Source organism: Xiphias gladius, chromosome 21 (genome assembly GCF_016859285.1).
Source record: "Xiphias gladius isolate SHS-SW01 ecotype Sanya breed wild chromosome 21, ASM1685928v1, whole genome shotgun sequence".
NCBI lineage: Eukaryota > Metazoa > Chordata > Actinopteri > Istiophoriformes > Xiphiidae > Xiphias > Xiphias gladius.
Window position 1 is genome coordinate 27,641,272 of NC_053420.1, and position 17,862 is coordinate 27,659,133.

General features: G+C 39.8%; 1 protein-coding gene across 1 annotated transcript in view; it reads left to right on the plus strand.

The window, feature by feature from the left end:
- The window catches only part of cntn4 (contactin 4), a 155,254-nt gene that overhangs the window by 81,578 nt on the left and 55,814 nt on the right, over window positions 1-17,862 (plus strand). Inside the window, exon 5 of the mRNA XM_040159083.1 lies at window positions 2,841-2,936. Within this exon, the coding sequence (XP_040015017.1) occupies window positions 2,841-2,936 (96 nt within the window). The remainder of the gene's footprint in view (window positions 1-2,840; window positions 2,937-17,862) is intronic.

Below are 17,862 nucleotides of genomic sequence, written 5' to 3' on the forward strand. Positions count from 1 at the left end.
GTTGAACTGTGCCTTTTGGTTAAAAAGAGATTTATGTATAAAGAAATAATTAAAGGCTGCTTCTTAATTGACTTGTCCTGCAGCCAATATGACATATATTAACTGACCTTATAGTCCTTTTCATAAATCACTGAGCCCAATAATTTTACATTTAGATCTCTTGGAGCTGAACTAATCAGTAATCTCATTTGAAAGTGGATTGGTTGCAGTTTTGCAACGGGCAGGTCTGCAAAGAGAGCACCCGTGTCAGCACCGCTGCTAGCACTGACTTGAGACCATGGCGCATATTATAGAGCAAGGTTAATTAAGGTTAATTAATCCAATTTGGAGAATATGTATGGATACATTCGTGACCCTTTATCATCTCTCTTCATATATTAATGTACTACAGCTTATTGTTTTGTTTGGAACACGTTCATGATTGCACTTTGACCTCAAAGAATGCAGGCATACTTAATGCACAAACTAAATAAAGAATAAAATAAAACAATTTGTGGAAATGGAACAAGACAAGTAAAAAGAATAGACAGTTTTTGTACTATTTGAAGCTATTCAATATAAAAATGTTGCCATGTAATTACAGATTGTAGTAACTGATTCATGTTTTCCTGCTGTCTTTAAAATATCTATGGATCATGTTTAAAATTGCTTAACAGCTGTTCTCGGAGTGTTCTTTAAGTGGTTCCAATAGGAAACATATTTATCCCCCCCTCCACCCTCCAACCCAGTTACCAGTGCAGACATGAAGCCTCAATGTGATGTATGAATTATATTACAGAGCTCTACCAGCTCTAACGCCATTAGCGCAGTGAATCGTTGGAAGTGGTTATGACCTGATATTGTTTCCATCAGCTGTCAAACAAAAATTAGTGCAGTTTAACAGTACTTTGGTGTCAAAACCATCCCAGGAATAGCTTTGTAATGTTCAGTGGTGGTGGGCGTGATGAATGAAAGATAACCTGATTACCACTGGAGCTATTAAAATCCCTCATGCGTGACCCGCCACAGCAACCCCTTTCTGCTTAGCAGCAGGTCTGCAGATTGCTGTTCGGCTCACATTAGTGGGTGTGTGTCACTATTGATTTCAACTCTTTTTTTTTTCCCCCTTCTTTTTTTTCACAATGCGTTTAACTCATCCAGGACTTCCATACATAATCTGCAAAATACAATCTCATTGCATCCTCTTCTTCTGCAATGGTTTCATGGCCCTGACTGAAGAATTAGCGCCACCGACTGTTTATCGCAATGAACCAACTCCTAATGTCCACATACCAGTAGTGAATGGAAACAATTTGCAACTGGCTCCACGTTTGGGTGGACACTTGACTGATGTCCAACAATCCACGGGAACTGAATTTCATTCGATCTCCTGTAGACATTTAAAGCACATAAATTTGATGTCAAGATTTTCTAGGGATACCCTTCAATTAGCTGTCTCTATTTCTTTTGTGAGTCCCATCTTGAGGTTTGCTGCCGTCTCACTTGGCTCATTGAAGCTTTCATGAGGCTCATCATCTTCAGTTTTTATAGTTTTTCACTAAACAATTCCCAGATGTTTTAAAGGCAGAACAATTTGAACTGATTTTCACCCAGATTTTATCCAAAATTTCCAGTTTACAGTAAATAAGATCATTCTGAGGCTCCGAAAATTCTTTTAACAAGAGAAAGGGAAAAGTGGGAAGGAATGCAAATGCTCATTCCCTCAAAGGATTTTTTTTTTTTTTTTAGAATAATTAAACACCAATAAATTGTTTTTTGTTTTTTTTGAGTCCACATTAAAGATGAGGCAGAACAGTTGTACAGACAGACCGGCAGCACTTTTTTTTATGCAGCCACAAACAAACCTCATCTTAAAAATTACAATGTGAAAGATTTTTGAAAGATGCCAAAGACGTGTACAGATAAATTGATATTTATTTGTATTCATATCCATTATAAAGCATCCAGCCTGCCAGTACAACCTTAATATAGTGTATACAGTTTCACAGCATGATTTGCTTTGAACATTACATTTAACTAAAAATATCAAAATGAAACAAACTTTATAAAACATAAGGTGTTATCTAGGATACCTGGGTTATCTTACATTCTGATACTTTGGGTGTTGTATTTGCTTTGTTTTGCTTTACTAGCACTGTTTTTTCAGCTTCCTTGGGCTCAACCCTTACATTAAACATTTTTGGAAAAATCAGGGGGTTTTGCATCTTTTCTGTATTTTTTTTTCCCTCTGTCGCAGTGTGTCTTTCCATAAAGTTTTTCAAAAGTTGCTAACCAGTCATTACTGTCTTCTTCAAGCAAAAGTCCCTGCTGGGGCCCTTTAATTCACTTCTTTCTGATACTTGTGGCACCATCACAATGAGCCTTGGATATCCACAATATACACAGACGCACACAGGGGGTGAATATGTCCTGAGGCAAAGCCCAAGGCTGTTTACCGCCCCAAACATTTTCAGTTTTTTGCTGCAGAAGGTTCAGCTACTCTTGAAGGTTTTTTTTTTTCACTCTTGAGAATGTTCCTTACATTAGCAAAGACACAGAAAGGATAATGATGTTGCTTTATTCGTATAGAATTTGTTTGTGAAGGAGGTTTGAACCGTGGCCCTTGGAGTTTACAAGTACCGTATTTGTCAGGGTTAAACCTCATTTTCTGCCCACAGTCCAAAGAACTATACGCCAGGAACTCTCTAGTACAGTGGGAGTGTAGTGTTGTGAGTGTGTGTGAGTATAGTAAACTGGCAAACTGGCAAAAAAAAAAAAAAAAAAAAACATGAACAGCATCAGATGTATCAGCCTCAGACTCTAGGGGATGTTTTACTCAATGCCCTTTTTTTATTTTTCAGACTTGGAAAACTTCAAGACTCACAGAAGAAGCTCTGTATCAGTCCGTGAAGGTCAAGGAGTGGTTCTGCTGTGCGGCCCTCCACCACATTCTGGAGGTAAAACAATACATTTTCATTCTCTTTACCAAGCCAACAGATGTCTGTTTTAAACTAGAAATTAGGACCTGGCTGACTGAGGAACGAAACATGAATGAGATCGTAATGTTTCAAATGTTTTCAGATGGGTATTTGCAGCTCTTAGTGTTTGGTTGGGCCTGTGCTGTTTAAGATCCAGCTGTTACAGTGGCACCTCTGACTTGGTAGTTGACACCTCACATGTGGCGCTGACTGAAAATGGGACTGAAAGATTTCCAAGTGAGTCTTGCATTGCTTAGCTGTGATCGGTCTTGGTCAGGCCACGGGAAGTGCGACAGCCACGCCGTCAGGCGCCTACAACTGAGTCGGCTTTGATTCAAACCTTATTTTTCTGCCTTATTTCAATGTCAGCTGAGTTAAACTATTGTGTAACCTAATTTATTCATCCTTGTTTGTTCTCAAGCTGAAGGCAAACAATGCTCTGGATTAATTATATATAAGGTACATATAATAAGGGACAAATAATATGGTAATTGTCTAGTTAGATGAAAAGATAAATACCAATCTCATATCTGTACTAAAAAAAAAGCTAGAGCCAGGATTAGCTTTGTATAGCACAGCATAAAGACTTGACTAGTTTAAAGTCAAAGTTAGACGGAAGATTGTCTTTATTGTCTTTATTGTGACATATTTCCGAGTGAAATTGTATATGTGGGCAGGGTTTAGTTAGAAGAAGCACTAAATCAAATCTGGAGCGGGAATGTAAGCAATGTCTTAGCCAACTGATATCCACTCACACGCTCCTCTCTTTTGATATTGCTCTCTTAGCCACTCGGGCCCACAAGCTAAAGGTCAAGAATGGTTTTATGTGATTAGTTAGTTGCACTAAATCCCATTTTCACATTGGATAAACTTATGTACACAATGCTGAGTTCAAGATGAATCATCAAAAGTATTTTATTGTTTTTTTTGGAAGAGAAAAGAGGGATTTTTGATACAGAAACTCTCCAATTTTTTTTTTAATTTTTTTTTTTTCACGTAATATTTTTGACTTATACCAATAGATAATGGATCAGTTACACAAAGATGGTAAGTTGTGGTTTTACAGGTTTCAGTGGACTTCAGTGAGTTCCAGCTAGCCAGGCCAGCTGTTTCCTCTTGCTTCCAGTCTTTATCTTTGGCTTAAATTTATACAGTATTTAGCATACTGCCACCCGCTGCCATGTTCTCATCCACCTCTCGGCAAGAAAGTGAATACGTGTATCTCCCAAAATGTCAAACTATTCTTTTAAAACACTGCAAAGGTAGTAATTTGCAAAGAGGGCCTAGTGTTTTTTCTTCAGCTGCTACACATTCCACAGATATTGGAGGAACATGTGGCATGAATTGGATGTGCCAACTGGGTTGTATAAATCTAAATTTCTGAGTTAAAACTTAGTTTTCCAGTAAAGTTCTTCATATTTTCTGTGTAATTACAGCAGATGTGTCCTTTCATAGCTCCTTCTTTTCTTTTACCTAAACTCCTACATGCAACAGCTGCTTGGATTACATTCCCCTAACTGACAGGCACCGAACAGAAATCACTGATTCATGGACTTGTCTGCTGTGGTAAAAAATGATGCTTGCCTGGAATTGATTGTAATTGTTTAGAGCTTGTATCCTTTTGGGGTTTTATCTGGTGAAAGCTTGGCAAGCGCTGTGGCAATCTGGAGTTTTGGATTTATTTGCAAATAGTTCGGCTGACATGCCTGTATTTGATAATCCTCTATACTGTGAATAGTTGCTTCGCTGCCTCTTTTTATATCTGCCAATTTGTGCTGATGTAATCCAATTAAGGTTTGGTTTTTAAGACCAACGGGGAAATAATTCCAACATGTCAGGCATCTTCCGGCACATGAAAAGCCCCCTGAAGACACTTGTCTCCTCACTAATATACAGAGCCAATACAAGCTGTCAATTAGAAGTTCATTTCAGTGAGTTAAATCTCTCAGCAGTAATGGAGGCTACTATCATTTGTCACTTGGTTGTTGTGTGAATTATGAAGATGCAGTAAACACAGTCTTATAATGTGTCTCCAACTTACACTGGCTTGTCTTGCCCCAAAACCCTGAGGTACGTATAAAGGTTAAAAGGTTGCTTTGAGATATGTTAATCCTACATGTTTTGACCAAGTTCTCTAATGAGAATCTGGCATGAAGAACAACCAATTGAATAAAATCACCATAAAACCTTTACCTGTACATGTCAGTACATACGGTAACATACTGTATATCAGCACACAACAATATATTCAGCTCCAGTTACATCTATCCATCACTCATTCGGAATATAGTATTGAACAACAGACACCAGATCAAGATTCAACAGGCTCCCCCACACATCCTAGCCAGACTGTTGGCACTAGGCACACACACAAACACACACATACACACAAAACAAATACACATTCATCCGGGCTGCTGGTCTGGGTATCAGTGGGCTATTCAAACTGGCAACAATGAAAAGCAATCAGTTAGCAGGCAAAGAGCTAAGTGTTTTCTCCAGCACTGGTTTTCTTTGCTGTTGTTAAATCTTACATGGCCCTTGCCTGTGCTGGTAGCAGGTAACACTGCCGGTAATCTGGCAGTGTAGATTTGTTTCTACCACGTCATGCTGAAACCAAAGTGACTGCCGTGATAAGGGAGGACAGGATTTCCTTTGACCAGATAGCGCTGTCATTAATCAGCCTATTTCAGTTTCATGTTATATTTTCATGTAATGTTTTTATTTATTTGGGTCGGAAAGGAAATGTGTGGCATAATATATATTGGATAAAAATGTGTCTTACTGAACATAATTATATTTGGTGATTGCTCACTTTGTGAAAGTAGTCAGTGCTTTGTTTACTGGTTGTGATTGGTAGTCTATGACCAGTAACTAGATATTACCACTATGTCATTGGCGTAAAGCCAAGAATTGTCTGTGTTGTAGAAACCTGATTCCACTTACTCCTCTGTGCCTTATAGCTTAATTGTTGTGCAGATCTATTTAAGATGCATCAATAAGCCACCACACCGTCGCTCCGCATGACATGTTCCTTCGCTACCATGAACACACGCACGTACACACTCCTGCTGTCGTAAATACTCGATTGAGCACCAAATGTATTAATCTGCTGCTGAAAATAGTCCCTAATAAATGCAACATTTACTCATGACTCACTTAAAGCTGCAGTATTCCACTGTTTTAAGTAATTACTGAGCCTTTTTGAAAAATGAAACTATAAATGTGTGACCTGGGGTTGGGGTTAGGTTTAGTCAGAAAGTATTGACGCATTGTTGGTTTTCTCTTTTCTTGGGATATCTTAAGAAAACCAGCGCTATCCTTTAACTACCAATTTAGTTTAAAACTAGAATTCTATTAATGTAGGCTATATATTATTATATTTTTGTATATATTTTTCCTACTATTTAGCCACTGGTTTCGCTCCATTACCGTATATATAAAAATCAATAATCAGGCTCTGAAAACTTTCTTTACTGTGTAATCCATTACAGTGAATATCAGCTTTGCATTAATCAGTCAGTTACATTATCTTTATGAGATAAAGAGATGTAGACATTTAAAATCAATGTACAATTAAACTGCATTTTCAATCAAGAATAATGTAATGTAGTTAGAGTGTGCTAGATTTTGCTAATTGATGCTGATTTTAATATTGTGCAGAAATGAATGGAAGTTAGAAGATGATTGGAGTAGGATAAATACACTCAATTTTCTAAAACACAGCACTATGGTCTGCAAAATGGTCACCTAATATGTATATATGATATGTAACTGGTTAAAACCATAGATACAGCGCAGCGGCACACATTGTCTAACCTCGTGAACTTCCACTGTACATTGACACGGCATATGATGGATAGTCTCAGGTACACAGCAGATGTGAACTCTCCCTACCAGCAACACACTAACACACCCTCATACTTCCATATTCCCTTGAAATTTCTCTCCCTCTATCACCATCCCCACTCATTTTCCCTCACTCTTTCTTTTGTCCAGCATGTCTTTCTGCATGGACAAGCTTAGCTGCATACAGCGGGCAGGACAGCTGTCTGCCATGCATAATGTGCCCCCTGAGAGCCCCCTCTGGCAGGTGGGAACCCTCCAGAGCCTTGTGCATACACCAAGGGTCCCACCACTATGGGAAGGTCTACAAACATATGGTACTGAATAGGGATGTGCAGAGCTTTTCCTTGAATGTGCCACCCACATGCAGAATTTGATTAAAATGCAATGAGGTCCTTGGGAGGTAGGGAAGGTGGCTTAGGTGGTCTGACAGACATTACTGTCTTGTTATTGGCTGTCAGGCTGTCGATCCCACGCTGAGATACATCTTCTCTATGCAAAAGGGATGTCATGAAATATGACTGCACATGACTGAACATATGAAGGGTTCTCTCCAAGTCTAAGCATGCAATAAAGCACTACAAGCACTGAATATGTATCATGATAATTTTTCCCATGTTTTATTTTCTCATATACAGTTAGGAATTCAGGGTTTGCGAAAGGATTGCTATGGTTTATTATACCTGCTCAAAGGAGTCTGATGCATCATGAAACTGTCCAATATTCTCTCTAGTCAGAACCAGGGAAATTGGCTCTCAAATATGACCCTGTAATAGCCATCACCCATATCAGGACAGTGTCACCTACGCAGACAAACCCAGAGAACACAAACTTTCAAATTTATTTTGATCAATTTGTATATTGTCAGGACAGGAAAGTCTTGTTTCCAGGTCAAATATCCAACAGATTCATGAAAAATACATATCATGAATATAAATTGTATTTGTTGTCACCATCACTCCTCACTCCCTTTTAGGCATCCTGGAGATTTTTGTATTTCCTGACATCCTGGGAACATTCTCTCATATCATTGTGTTGTTGTTGGCTGTTTCCTCATTTGTTATCTTGTTTCCATCAATTTATGTTGAAACATATCTTCTGACAGACCTAATTGATTAGCGATAAAATAATAACACAGCTGAGTTGCTTCCTTAATTTTGGCCCCTAGTAGAAATGAAAAGGGATGAAAAAACCTTTTCAGTGAGGTATCACAGCCTTTTCACTACTTTCAAATGTAGTGTTGTAGTGTTTAGTGTAACCAATGTCAAACATGCACTGGATGAGTGTTCAAGGTTAGGGCAATATCAGTTGAACAAGTTTTTGCCAAATACATATCATATTTAAATCCTAGGTGACCATTTTGCAAACCACGCTGCTGTGTTTTAGAAATACAAGTCTATTTATCCCACTCAATCATCTCTTAACTTCCATTAATTTCTGTTAAGTGTGAAAATTGGCAAGTGGTAAATGGAGTGCACTCATACAGCGCTTTTTAGTCCTATCGACCACTCAAAGTGCTTTACAATACTGCCATATGCACCCATTCACACACACATTCATACAGCGCTCTTTTCTATACATATTGCACTTTCTACACACACACACACACACACACACACACACCGATGATACAGTTGCAGTTTCACCATGAGTCAGCGTCAGTAGATTCTCCAACTCTTTTCCATTTCAGTCATTCTTCCAAAAGCTATTCCTCCATTTGATGCTTTGATGAGGTGGTGTCTAACTTGTTGCTCCAAAACCGTAAATGATAAACTGGGTTGAGATCATCAAACCGTTTAGTGTTAACATCTGCCTCTGTTGTGTTTCTAATCTCATTTAAGGCCCAGTCACACCAGCATTTAAAATGACAAAGTTTTGCTGCGAAATCAATTTATTTCAGTGGATTGACTCATGGTGACGAGGTAGATCCATGGAAATCTTTCATGTCAGGATCAATTTTGGTGAACTTTGAGAGAAGCTGTAACAGCATGTTAGCTGTGTTGCACCATTAGCTGTTATTTATAATTAATAAAGAGCCATATTTAATAGAACTAATGCAAATCCCCATATGGGCACTGTTGGTGCATTGAAGTGGGCTGGAATTTATCAAGCTCAAAAAAAAGAAATTTTTTACAGCCCATAGATGTGTCATTTACAACTCTGTAAGTAAAACGTAATTTTTCCCATAAATCTGAGTTCACCAGACAGAAAGAAAGTCAATCATCATTTTTAAAAAAAGGGAAAAACGCAACATTCATTTTTGTTGTCAGTCACCTAGCAACAGTACTCAAATGACCACTTGAATATCCTGCAAATTTTGACTTTCAATGTCAAATACAAAATGGTATTTGCTGATGATACTGTACATGACTCATATTTAGTTTTTTGTCAGAGATTATTGTGCTCTTAATCTGATTATCAGACGACACATTTCACAATCCTCCCCCCACACCAACACACACACACACACACACCCCACCCCTGAGGAATTCAGCTCTCTGAAATAATATCACATGTCACTGTCACACCATCCATGCCGAGCTCACAGAGCCTTTTCTCCAAACCCGTACAGTTTTGACATCATGTAGCAGTTACCTTACAGTAAACTTCAGTGACAAGCACCAGACAACATGAAAGCAGCATGAAATGGGATATGCTGTACTCGCCGAGAGTGACACTCTGAGTTGATTGGAGTTTCTAATCACGTATGAAAAGGTCACGGAGGAGTCTGAGTGTAGCACACGCACATTTCCCAGAAGACATGTGTGAGTGACATGCTTCCTAAATCTCCTTTTAAGCTCCTTAAAGTTTGCAGTTCACACAGCTGTTGTTGTTGTTAGATTTGAAGTGTGTGCATGACTGTGTGGGGGGTACGAACGACAGAAAACAGAGGCAATATCAAACCATGTGGAGCGAAGTGTAGGTTCACATGTATACATGCTCATCTTATTCCAGGTGTGTATACATGTCAAGAACTTAAATCAGACATTCCTATATCGTTTTCTTTGTGGTTGGTTTTGTTAAGCACCTCCATCCTCTCTGATGGGCTACAGTCAAACGTCATGTCCTCCGGCTCCCCGTGCCGCTACATAAACACAAATCCCTTGGTGCCCGTAGGGATTTCATCCCAGAAGAAATGTGCTGTCACCTGCTGTGCAAGGGGGAAAATAACAATTGTTCAGGACATGACAGCTCCGTCCACAGCACCTAGCTTGCTTAGCAGAGCGCTGGAATACAGTTTTAAGTTGACTCCATAACACCGTATAGCTGGGTAGCCTTTACAGTTGTATAACCACATTTGCTGAGAGTAAAGCTCAATTAGTCAACAAGTCCTCCAACCAGAACAACCATGTAGGTTGTTTGTCCATATCCTTTGAGGCCACCTATCATGAAATACTGTCCCTATGGTAGCAGGCATACTGGAAATTCATCGTCATCGTTACAATAATAAACACGCTGTTAAACTTATGGAACAATCACAGTTTGGTTAGGTTCAGGAACAAAATCGATTTGGTTAGGTTTGGTTAAAATAAGTATTTCATTAACGTTAGAAGACCTTCGTTGTCAAGGTTACAATAATAAACACATAGTTAAGGTGGTCAAAAGAAACAAAGGTGACCATTGGTTTCAAATGGGAAACGAACAGCAGTCTCCCATGTCAACAGGACAAAGTCCTGTGTTTTGCTGACCCATCTATCCAGCCTGACCTCCTCCCTATGCAGACTTTGTCACGCTATATATAACATCAGCTCACTTCCACCTTTGCTCCCATAATAATTACTTCCATCGCAAGGGGTTGCCTGACAATAAAATGTAACTATGTGTCATAATAAGTTGCTTCCTCAGACGACCTATAGGGTCATTTTCTAGGGGTTAATAGTCTCCAGTTAGTGGGATTGTTCACTACTGTCATGTGAGCATTGCACCGAACAAACCAGGTTTACTTAAATTGTGGATGCTTGGTATCCAGGTTTATGCCAAAAACTAAACCAAAAATGGGGTTTAGTATTTCCAGGCAAAATATGTTTGTTTTCCTTCATAGGTCATAGATTGTGATACAACAGTCATATCCAATACATGAATCCTTTATATTTGCTGTTGTGCACACCTGTTATCTGTGCATAAAGTATTTCCCTGGAAAAATCCTCTAATTTACAAAGAGTATCCAAGTTTCTCTAATAAAGCACACCTGGGTAGTTAGTGGCAATAGTCACCATGGTTTAGATGAAAGCTGCAACTAATTATGATTTTCAATGTCAATTAATCTGCCAACTATTTTCTCGATTGTTTCTAATTGTTTAATCAGTAAAATGTCAGAAAATTTTGAAAAAGGTTAATCGCTTGCAATCAATTCCAATTTCCCATCCCAAGGTGACAAAGAATCAGATGTCTTGTTTTATCTGACCAACAGTCAAAACCCAAAGATAGTAATTTTTCATTGATATAAAACAGAAAAAAGCAGCAAATCTTCACATTTGAAAAATTCTGGAATTTTATAACAGTGAACCATTGCAGCTGTAGCTTAGTTTAACATAATCAGTGTCAAATACCACAGAAATGTGCTAATATGTGAAAAAAGTTGAAGAGGGCAATGTATGAAGTCTGATAAAACCCCTCTACCAATGTCGCCGGATGCCTCAAGTGATGTCACTTGAGTCAGCATCGGTTTCGGCTCATGACAAGTATGAAAATGAAAAAAATCTGGGTTTGTGGAGTAGAGAAGTAAGCTTACCAGACCTCTGTAGCCCACTCCCCATATCTGCTTTAGGCCACATTAGCTGCTTCTAGCATAACACACTTGAATCTCTGACTGAACTGCCAGTGTTGCATCGTGGGCACTGTAGGCACCAGGTTTTGAAGAAGATTACTTGGAATAAAAAAGATAATATCTCTATCTGCTGCTCGATTATGATCCCGTGTTTTAAACTATCCATTGTGAATGTGACAATGTTACAGGAGTGCAGTCCTGAATCGTTGTAGTACTCTTTTAAAAAGCAAATGAAATTGGAGCTGTTAATTTTTCCGTAATATAATTAATGTATATTTTTAACAGATAATTTTTACTCATGGTAAAATGTGGTTATTGACTTGACTTGCGGCTTTAGTGTAGCTGTATCACTGTAACCAGCTGTCTCATGTGTTCAGGACCTCTGAGGATTCATGTTGTCCCATGAATCCCAGTGTGCGCAGTTTCACCTGTTGAAAGAATGATGCAAGCCTGTACTAAAGCTGCAGGCTCTGGCTTGTTGCAGTCATGTTCCTGTCCTTCAGGGAACAGAAGGGATAGTCATAACAGTTGGATTTCTCAGTGGCATGTGTCTCTGTTGCGTTCTTTGTGATCTAGACTCACGGAGCACTTTATTACAAACACCATACTATTACTGGGTAGGGCCTCCCTTTGCTCTCAAAACAGCCTCAGTTCTTTGTGGCATGGACGCAACAAAATGTTGGAAACATCCCTTTAAGTATCATACTTAATAGTGCATTATCATGCTGGAAGTAGCCATTAGAAGAGGGTAAATTGTGGCCATAAAGGGATGCACATGGTCAGCAACAATACTCTGATAAGCTGTGGTATTCAAACCGTGATTGACTGTTATTAAGTGGCCCAAAGTGTGCCGAGAAAACATTCCCCACACAATTGAAGCACCACCGGCAGCCTGGGCTGTTGACACAAGGCAGGTTGGGTTCATGGATTCGTGCTGATGAGATTCACCAGACCAGGCTACGTTTTTCCAGTCTTCATCTGTCCAGCTTTGGTGAGCCTGTGCCCACTGCAGCTTCAGATTCCTGTTCTCGGCTGACAGGAGGGGAACCAGACATGGTCTTCTGCTGTTGTAGCCCATCCTCCTCAGGGTTTGATGTGCTGTGAGTTCTGAGATGCTTTTCTGCTCACCACAGTTGTAAAGAGCTGTTATCTTAGTCACTGTAGCCTTTCTGTCAGCTTCAACCAGTCTGGCCATTCTCCTCTGACCTCTCTTATCAACAAAGCGTTTCTGTCTGCAGAAGTGCTGCTCACTGGATGTTTTCTGTTTTTTTCTCACCATTCTCAGTAAACTCTAGAGACTCGTGTGTGTGAAAATCCCAGGAGATCATTAGTTTCAGAAATACTCAAACCAACCCGTCTGGCATCAACAGTATTTTCCTCAGTCAAAGTCACTGAGATCAATTTTTTTTTTCACCATTCTGATGTTTAGCAAATACTCAGTGAGTGTATTTTAAAGTAAGTTGCAGTTGGCACCTGACGTTGAAGGTTGTTTCTTTTGAGCACATTTGATGATCACTAAACCCCCCCCAGTTTTTCCCGTGCTTTCTTGTCTTGGTTTTGATGGTTAATTTAGCTCCATGTTCTTATTTTTGATCGAGATTCACAAATATATTTAGGTAGTTTGGAGAGTTTTTAATTTTTTAATTTTCATTGATACCATGTTAAGTCACCAACTTGGCAATACAGACATCAAGCTGTGCAAAAATTAATTCCTTTTTTTACAACACACATACTGGATCACCCCCAACTTTTACTATCCCACATATTACAGAGTAGTGAGAAATATCAGTGCCAGGATGACAAAGCCCAAGATAGATAAATAAGTAGAGATATGTTAGAATTAGCAAAACAGGCCAGTCACACCTTCAGTTATCTCATACTGTATGTATCAAACACATAGGGCATGTGTTTATCCTCCCTTTTCTGCTTTGCACTAGTACTCAACATTCAACATTTACATATACACATATACCATATATACAGAAACATACACACATGCTCAGAGTCACAGTTTATGCAGCTGTGAGTGTCATCCTTTATTCATTCAGCAGTGGGCAAGAAAAGCAAACCAGTCACTCCTGCTAAAGGAAAGCTGGAATTTCTAAAAATAAGAGGCCACCCACACACCCCCACCCCCCATCTAAACAGACAGATACGGTACGTTAAGAGTGCAAATAAGACCTACCTCAACATATACCCTGCACCACGTGACCATAAAATCCATCTCATCAGTGATTTTAAAGTCTTTATACAATGTAAAGCCACTAGGTGTAGATTTTAATGTGATTTTGGCATTTAAAGGTATTAAAAATTCAGTTGTAAACTCCATTAAACTTTTTTAATTCCAAGAGTCTATGATTATTTTATGTGGTCTCGTAAACTGAGGTCTAATTTCTTTTTCGGATTATGGTTTATATTGTAGCATCCAAAGGTAGAAATGAAGAGAAACCTCCCAGCATGCATTGGGAACCTGCTCCCCAGTGTGATCGCATGTAGCAGAATGTCTCCAGTTTCATCATCAATCCAAGATTTGGATGTAAAAATCCTGACTCTTCGTATTTTCCTCAGTCAGGACACTGACCCGCGAATTGCTCTTGGTGATTAGGCCAAGTAATGTGAAAATTCAATATTCTATCTTGACATATGGTCAGACTTTTTAAAAAGGAGATAACTTATTACAGTTTAAATAAATAGTTTGTCCAACACTAGTAAAATGATTTGCTCTGACTTAGAAAATTCAGGTTCAGTTAAATGAATGGAATAATGTCTATTCAAATTGAAAATATTTAGTGTTAATTATTACCTTAGTGTAGAACAAGACAGAACAAGAGAATCCAGGTAAATGCCAACCATTTCTTGAAGGGTCGTTTTTGGATCAAACACAGCGGGTTACGTAAAAATAATCAACACATGTATATATCACTTTGAACAAACTGTCTGATCACAGCAATCGACTGTAAAGACATTGAATATTTTCGCAAAGCGATCAGCTGTCAGTCAAGGTGCTGGCCTCCAATACTGATTGTGTGCCTCTAGTGTGCCCAGTGTCACCAGAGATCCTACCTGCTCTTACAGTGCAGATCAGGCATGACACACCCTGCCAGGCCAGATCCGAGCACAAAGGCAGAGCGGGGTGCTGCCCCCACGCTGCATCCACACGCTCAGTCTCCAGCTGAAAGGCCAATGTCAGAGGATGCCAGAAATATATGGTAATTACTATCTGCACAGTCCCAGGAAGGGGAATGGATTAACACAACCTGATTACAACACGATTACTGTTTTTTAAACCAAGCAACCTCAGAAGCATTTGTTTCTCCCACATGTGCACTGCAGTTGCTTCCTGTCTGTCGCTGTGGATCAGAGGCAGCAAGAGGAGCTGAGAGACTGTCAGTTTCTGTCTTTTTCAAAGCCAAGTGCATTAATGGGCTGCCAGTGTGACCCAGCCGCACTCTTTGTACTCCATGATTACTGTGTTTATTCATGGACCTAATGCTGCTGACCTCTATTTTCTAATGGGGAGAGACCTTTAAGGGGCACTCAAGACAGAAATCAGTTGTGTGCGTCTCCACTATGAGTGGATTTTTTTTTTCGAGTGTGTCTGTGTTTTTGTGTGTTGACCGTGTTTGTGCTCCCACCCGAGGCTTTCAGTAGATGGAGCATGTGCATCCTGTCCAGTCCTGTAAGGGAAACATTGGAACACAGGATTCCTGGGGACTGGAGCAGATATGGGAGTAGAGCAGTCAGTAACACAATGTGGGATGACAGTAGTTTAACCAGGGAGGCGTTTTCTGTTTCTTTTTGTATGTTTGTTTCAGTGAACGGAGGCAGCCTCTCAAAGATTCTCCCCTAAATCAGTGAATGTGTAGATTCTTAGGGGACCAAATTGTGAGTTTGAGTCTTTTATCGTGCAGAGCCTATGCCCATGTTGTTTGGCTGTGTGAGTGCTCCTCTCCATGGCTTTGGAAGTATTTTAGAAAAAGGAGTTCACATTGTACCGGCTCAGCGTGCTTTACCCTGTTTGACACTGCCCCTGCACCCTGTACTACTCGCGAGTGTAATAACACGCTACCGACGCCTGTAATCAGAGAATTACTCAGCCCAGGAAAGGACGAGTGTGCGCCGTTTTGTTGTAAATTTGTGCATTTTGCAGCATTCCCACATCCCACTGCCTTGTAATTGGGTGATTAAAATGCATATTGTTGTCACATTCTGCTCTTACATGTATTATTAATAGCAAGTGATGAGGCAGCTGATGCAGATAATATGTATGATGCCAGACCATCCTGATGTAACAGGAAAACTGCAGACGTGCTTTTGTATTGACAGATGGCTGCTTTGTTTATCGGCAAGAAATGATTTTTTTGTTGTTGTTGCTAATCCTTGTCATAAATGTTGCCTGTGTCTAAATGAATATGTATTGCTTTAAGCAGCGGGGGCAGACGCCTCTGGGGACAGTGTCAGTGGCTGGCTTTGCTATGAGGCTGCAGCAGGAGGATGAGAAGCAGGCCAAGGCCTGTATTGTGCAGAAATTAATCACATTACAGGGGGGGAAAAAAAAAAAAAAAAGGCTGGTTTTTCAACTGCTGGCTGACGCCGCTGACTATAACAGATACGTGAGGGCTTGCCCGTCAGTGCAGTCACAGTCTTTTACTACAATTGCTCCACTTTACAGTGAGTTTGTTTAGGCGTCATATGCTGCATGTTGCTTATCTACCTCAAATCAGCTGTTAGCTGAATATTCAGTGGATTCAATAAATGAAGTATAAGAATATATACATACTGAAATTAAACTTGGATTCCACCAATTTTACACATAAAGATCAATTTATTCATCGTGGGGAATACAACTCAGCTGGTGAAAAACAGTTGTATAATGTCATCCGAGGCTCTGGAGGAACTTTCTAAAATCTGAGAAAATAACGCAGAGGGGCATGGCCTCGGTTATCTTAAACTATATATCCCTTTAAGAAAAGTACCAATACCTCTGCTCTTTTGTTGTGTACTGATTTGAGCTAAGACAGACTGTATTCGTAGAGGTTTTTAGCGCTATTGAGCATTAAATGTTGGCTGTTGGCTTTGAGCCTGCTGGATAGGTGATAGATCATATGCTTCAAAAGCATAGTACAACAAAAGTAAGACTTGGGACCAATTCAAATATTCCATAATAAAAGTTGTTTTTTCAACCATTGATATTGTTATTTTTGTTTGTCCTCCTGACACTACCTGCTCACACTGTAGGGTAACATTTCAGCTGACAGTATACACACATAACTATACAGTCTCCTTCCACAGGTGTCCCAACTTGATAAAGACTTTCCTTTTCAAGCTGTCATAAAGAATAATAGACCTACTTTAGGATTACAGCCCACCTTCTTTGTCTTCATGCTCCATCTTTATATTATCACAAATTCATTCTGGACGTGATCTTAGCTGTGAGAGGAGACGGGCTTGTTTGACTTGCACATCTTGTTCAGCCTTTGAATATTCAGTGAGGCCTGGCCTTTGAAGCTGCTCCTGCATCTCCTTATGTGAGCAAAGCTGCTTTATTCATTGTGACTCCTGCAAAGTGATCTTTAACCTAGTGGGAAACCACAAAGAACTCTTCTGGGACTTCTGCAGACCTCTCTCCAATGGATCACGTTTTGGAGATAACAGTGTTTTGTTTGGTTTTTTTGTTTTTTCAACAGACCGAAAGAGGCCAAAGACTAGTAGAACTGTGTTTTATAAAGAGTGCAACACCAAGATAACCCTATATTTTTAGTCTAAAACAACTTAAATTGTTATTTGAAGCTCATGGATGTTGTCATACTACAAATAAGGCTGATTTCCTGTTACCATGGCAGTCATTGCAACGCAGCCTCCAAGGGCAGCTGGATTTCTTCTACAATTTGGCTTAGAGATGTCCTGGTTTTATACCAGGGAGCATTGTGTAACCCATAAAATCAATACCCTGGATGATTTTGTGAAGACCGTTTGGCCAGCTGTGTGTGACATCTCATTATATTTTTGCTGTCTGTGGTATTCTGCACCCCATGTTGTGCCGTGTAGGCATATGGGCTTTAAACATAGAAGGAGAGCAGGTGCAGCCATAGTCCAAAAGCACTGGAGAGGAAGAAAACACAAACAACATGCCTTATCCTGCCTTGAAGTGTCCCTTGTCCCGACGGACCTCTGCTGTGCCATTACTGTGTGTTCAGCTCCACACGAACAGCAGCCAAACCCTCAGCCCAAGCCCCAAATGGTGGTGATCGGTACAGTGCCTGCTCCTTTCAGCCAGCAGGACGATGGGAT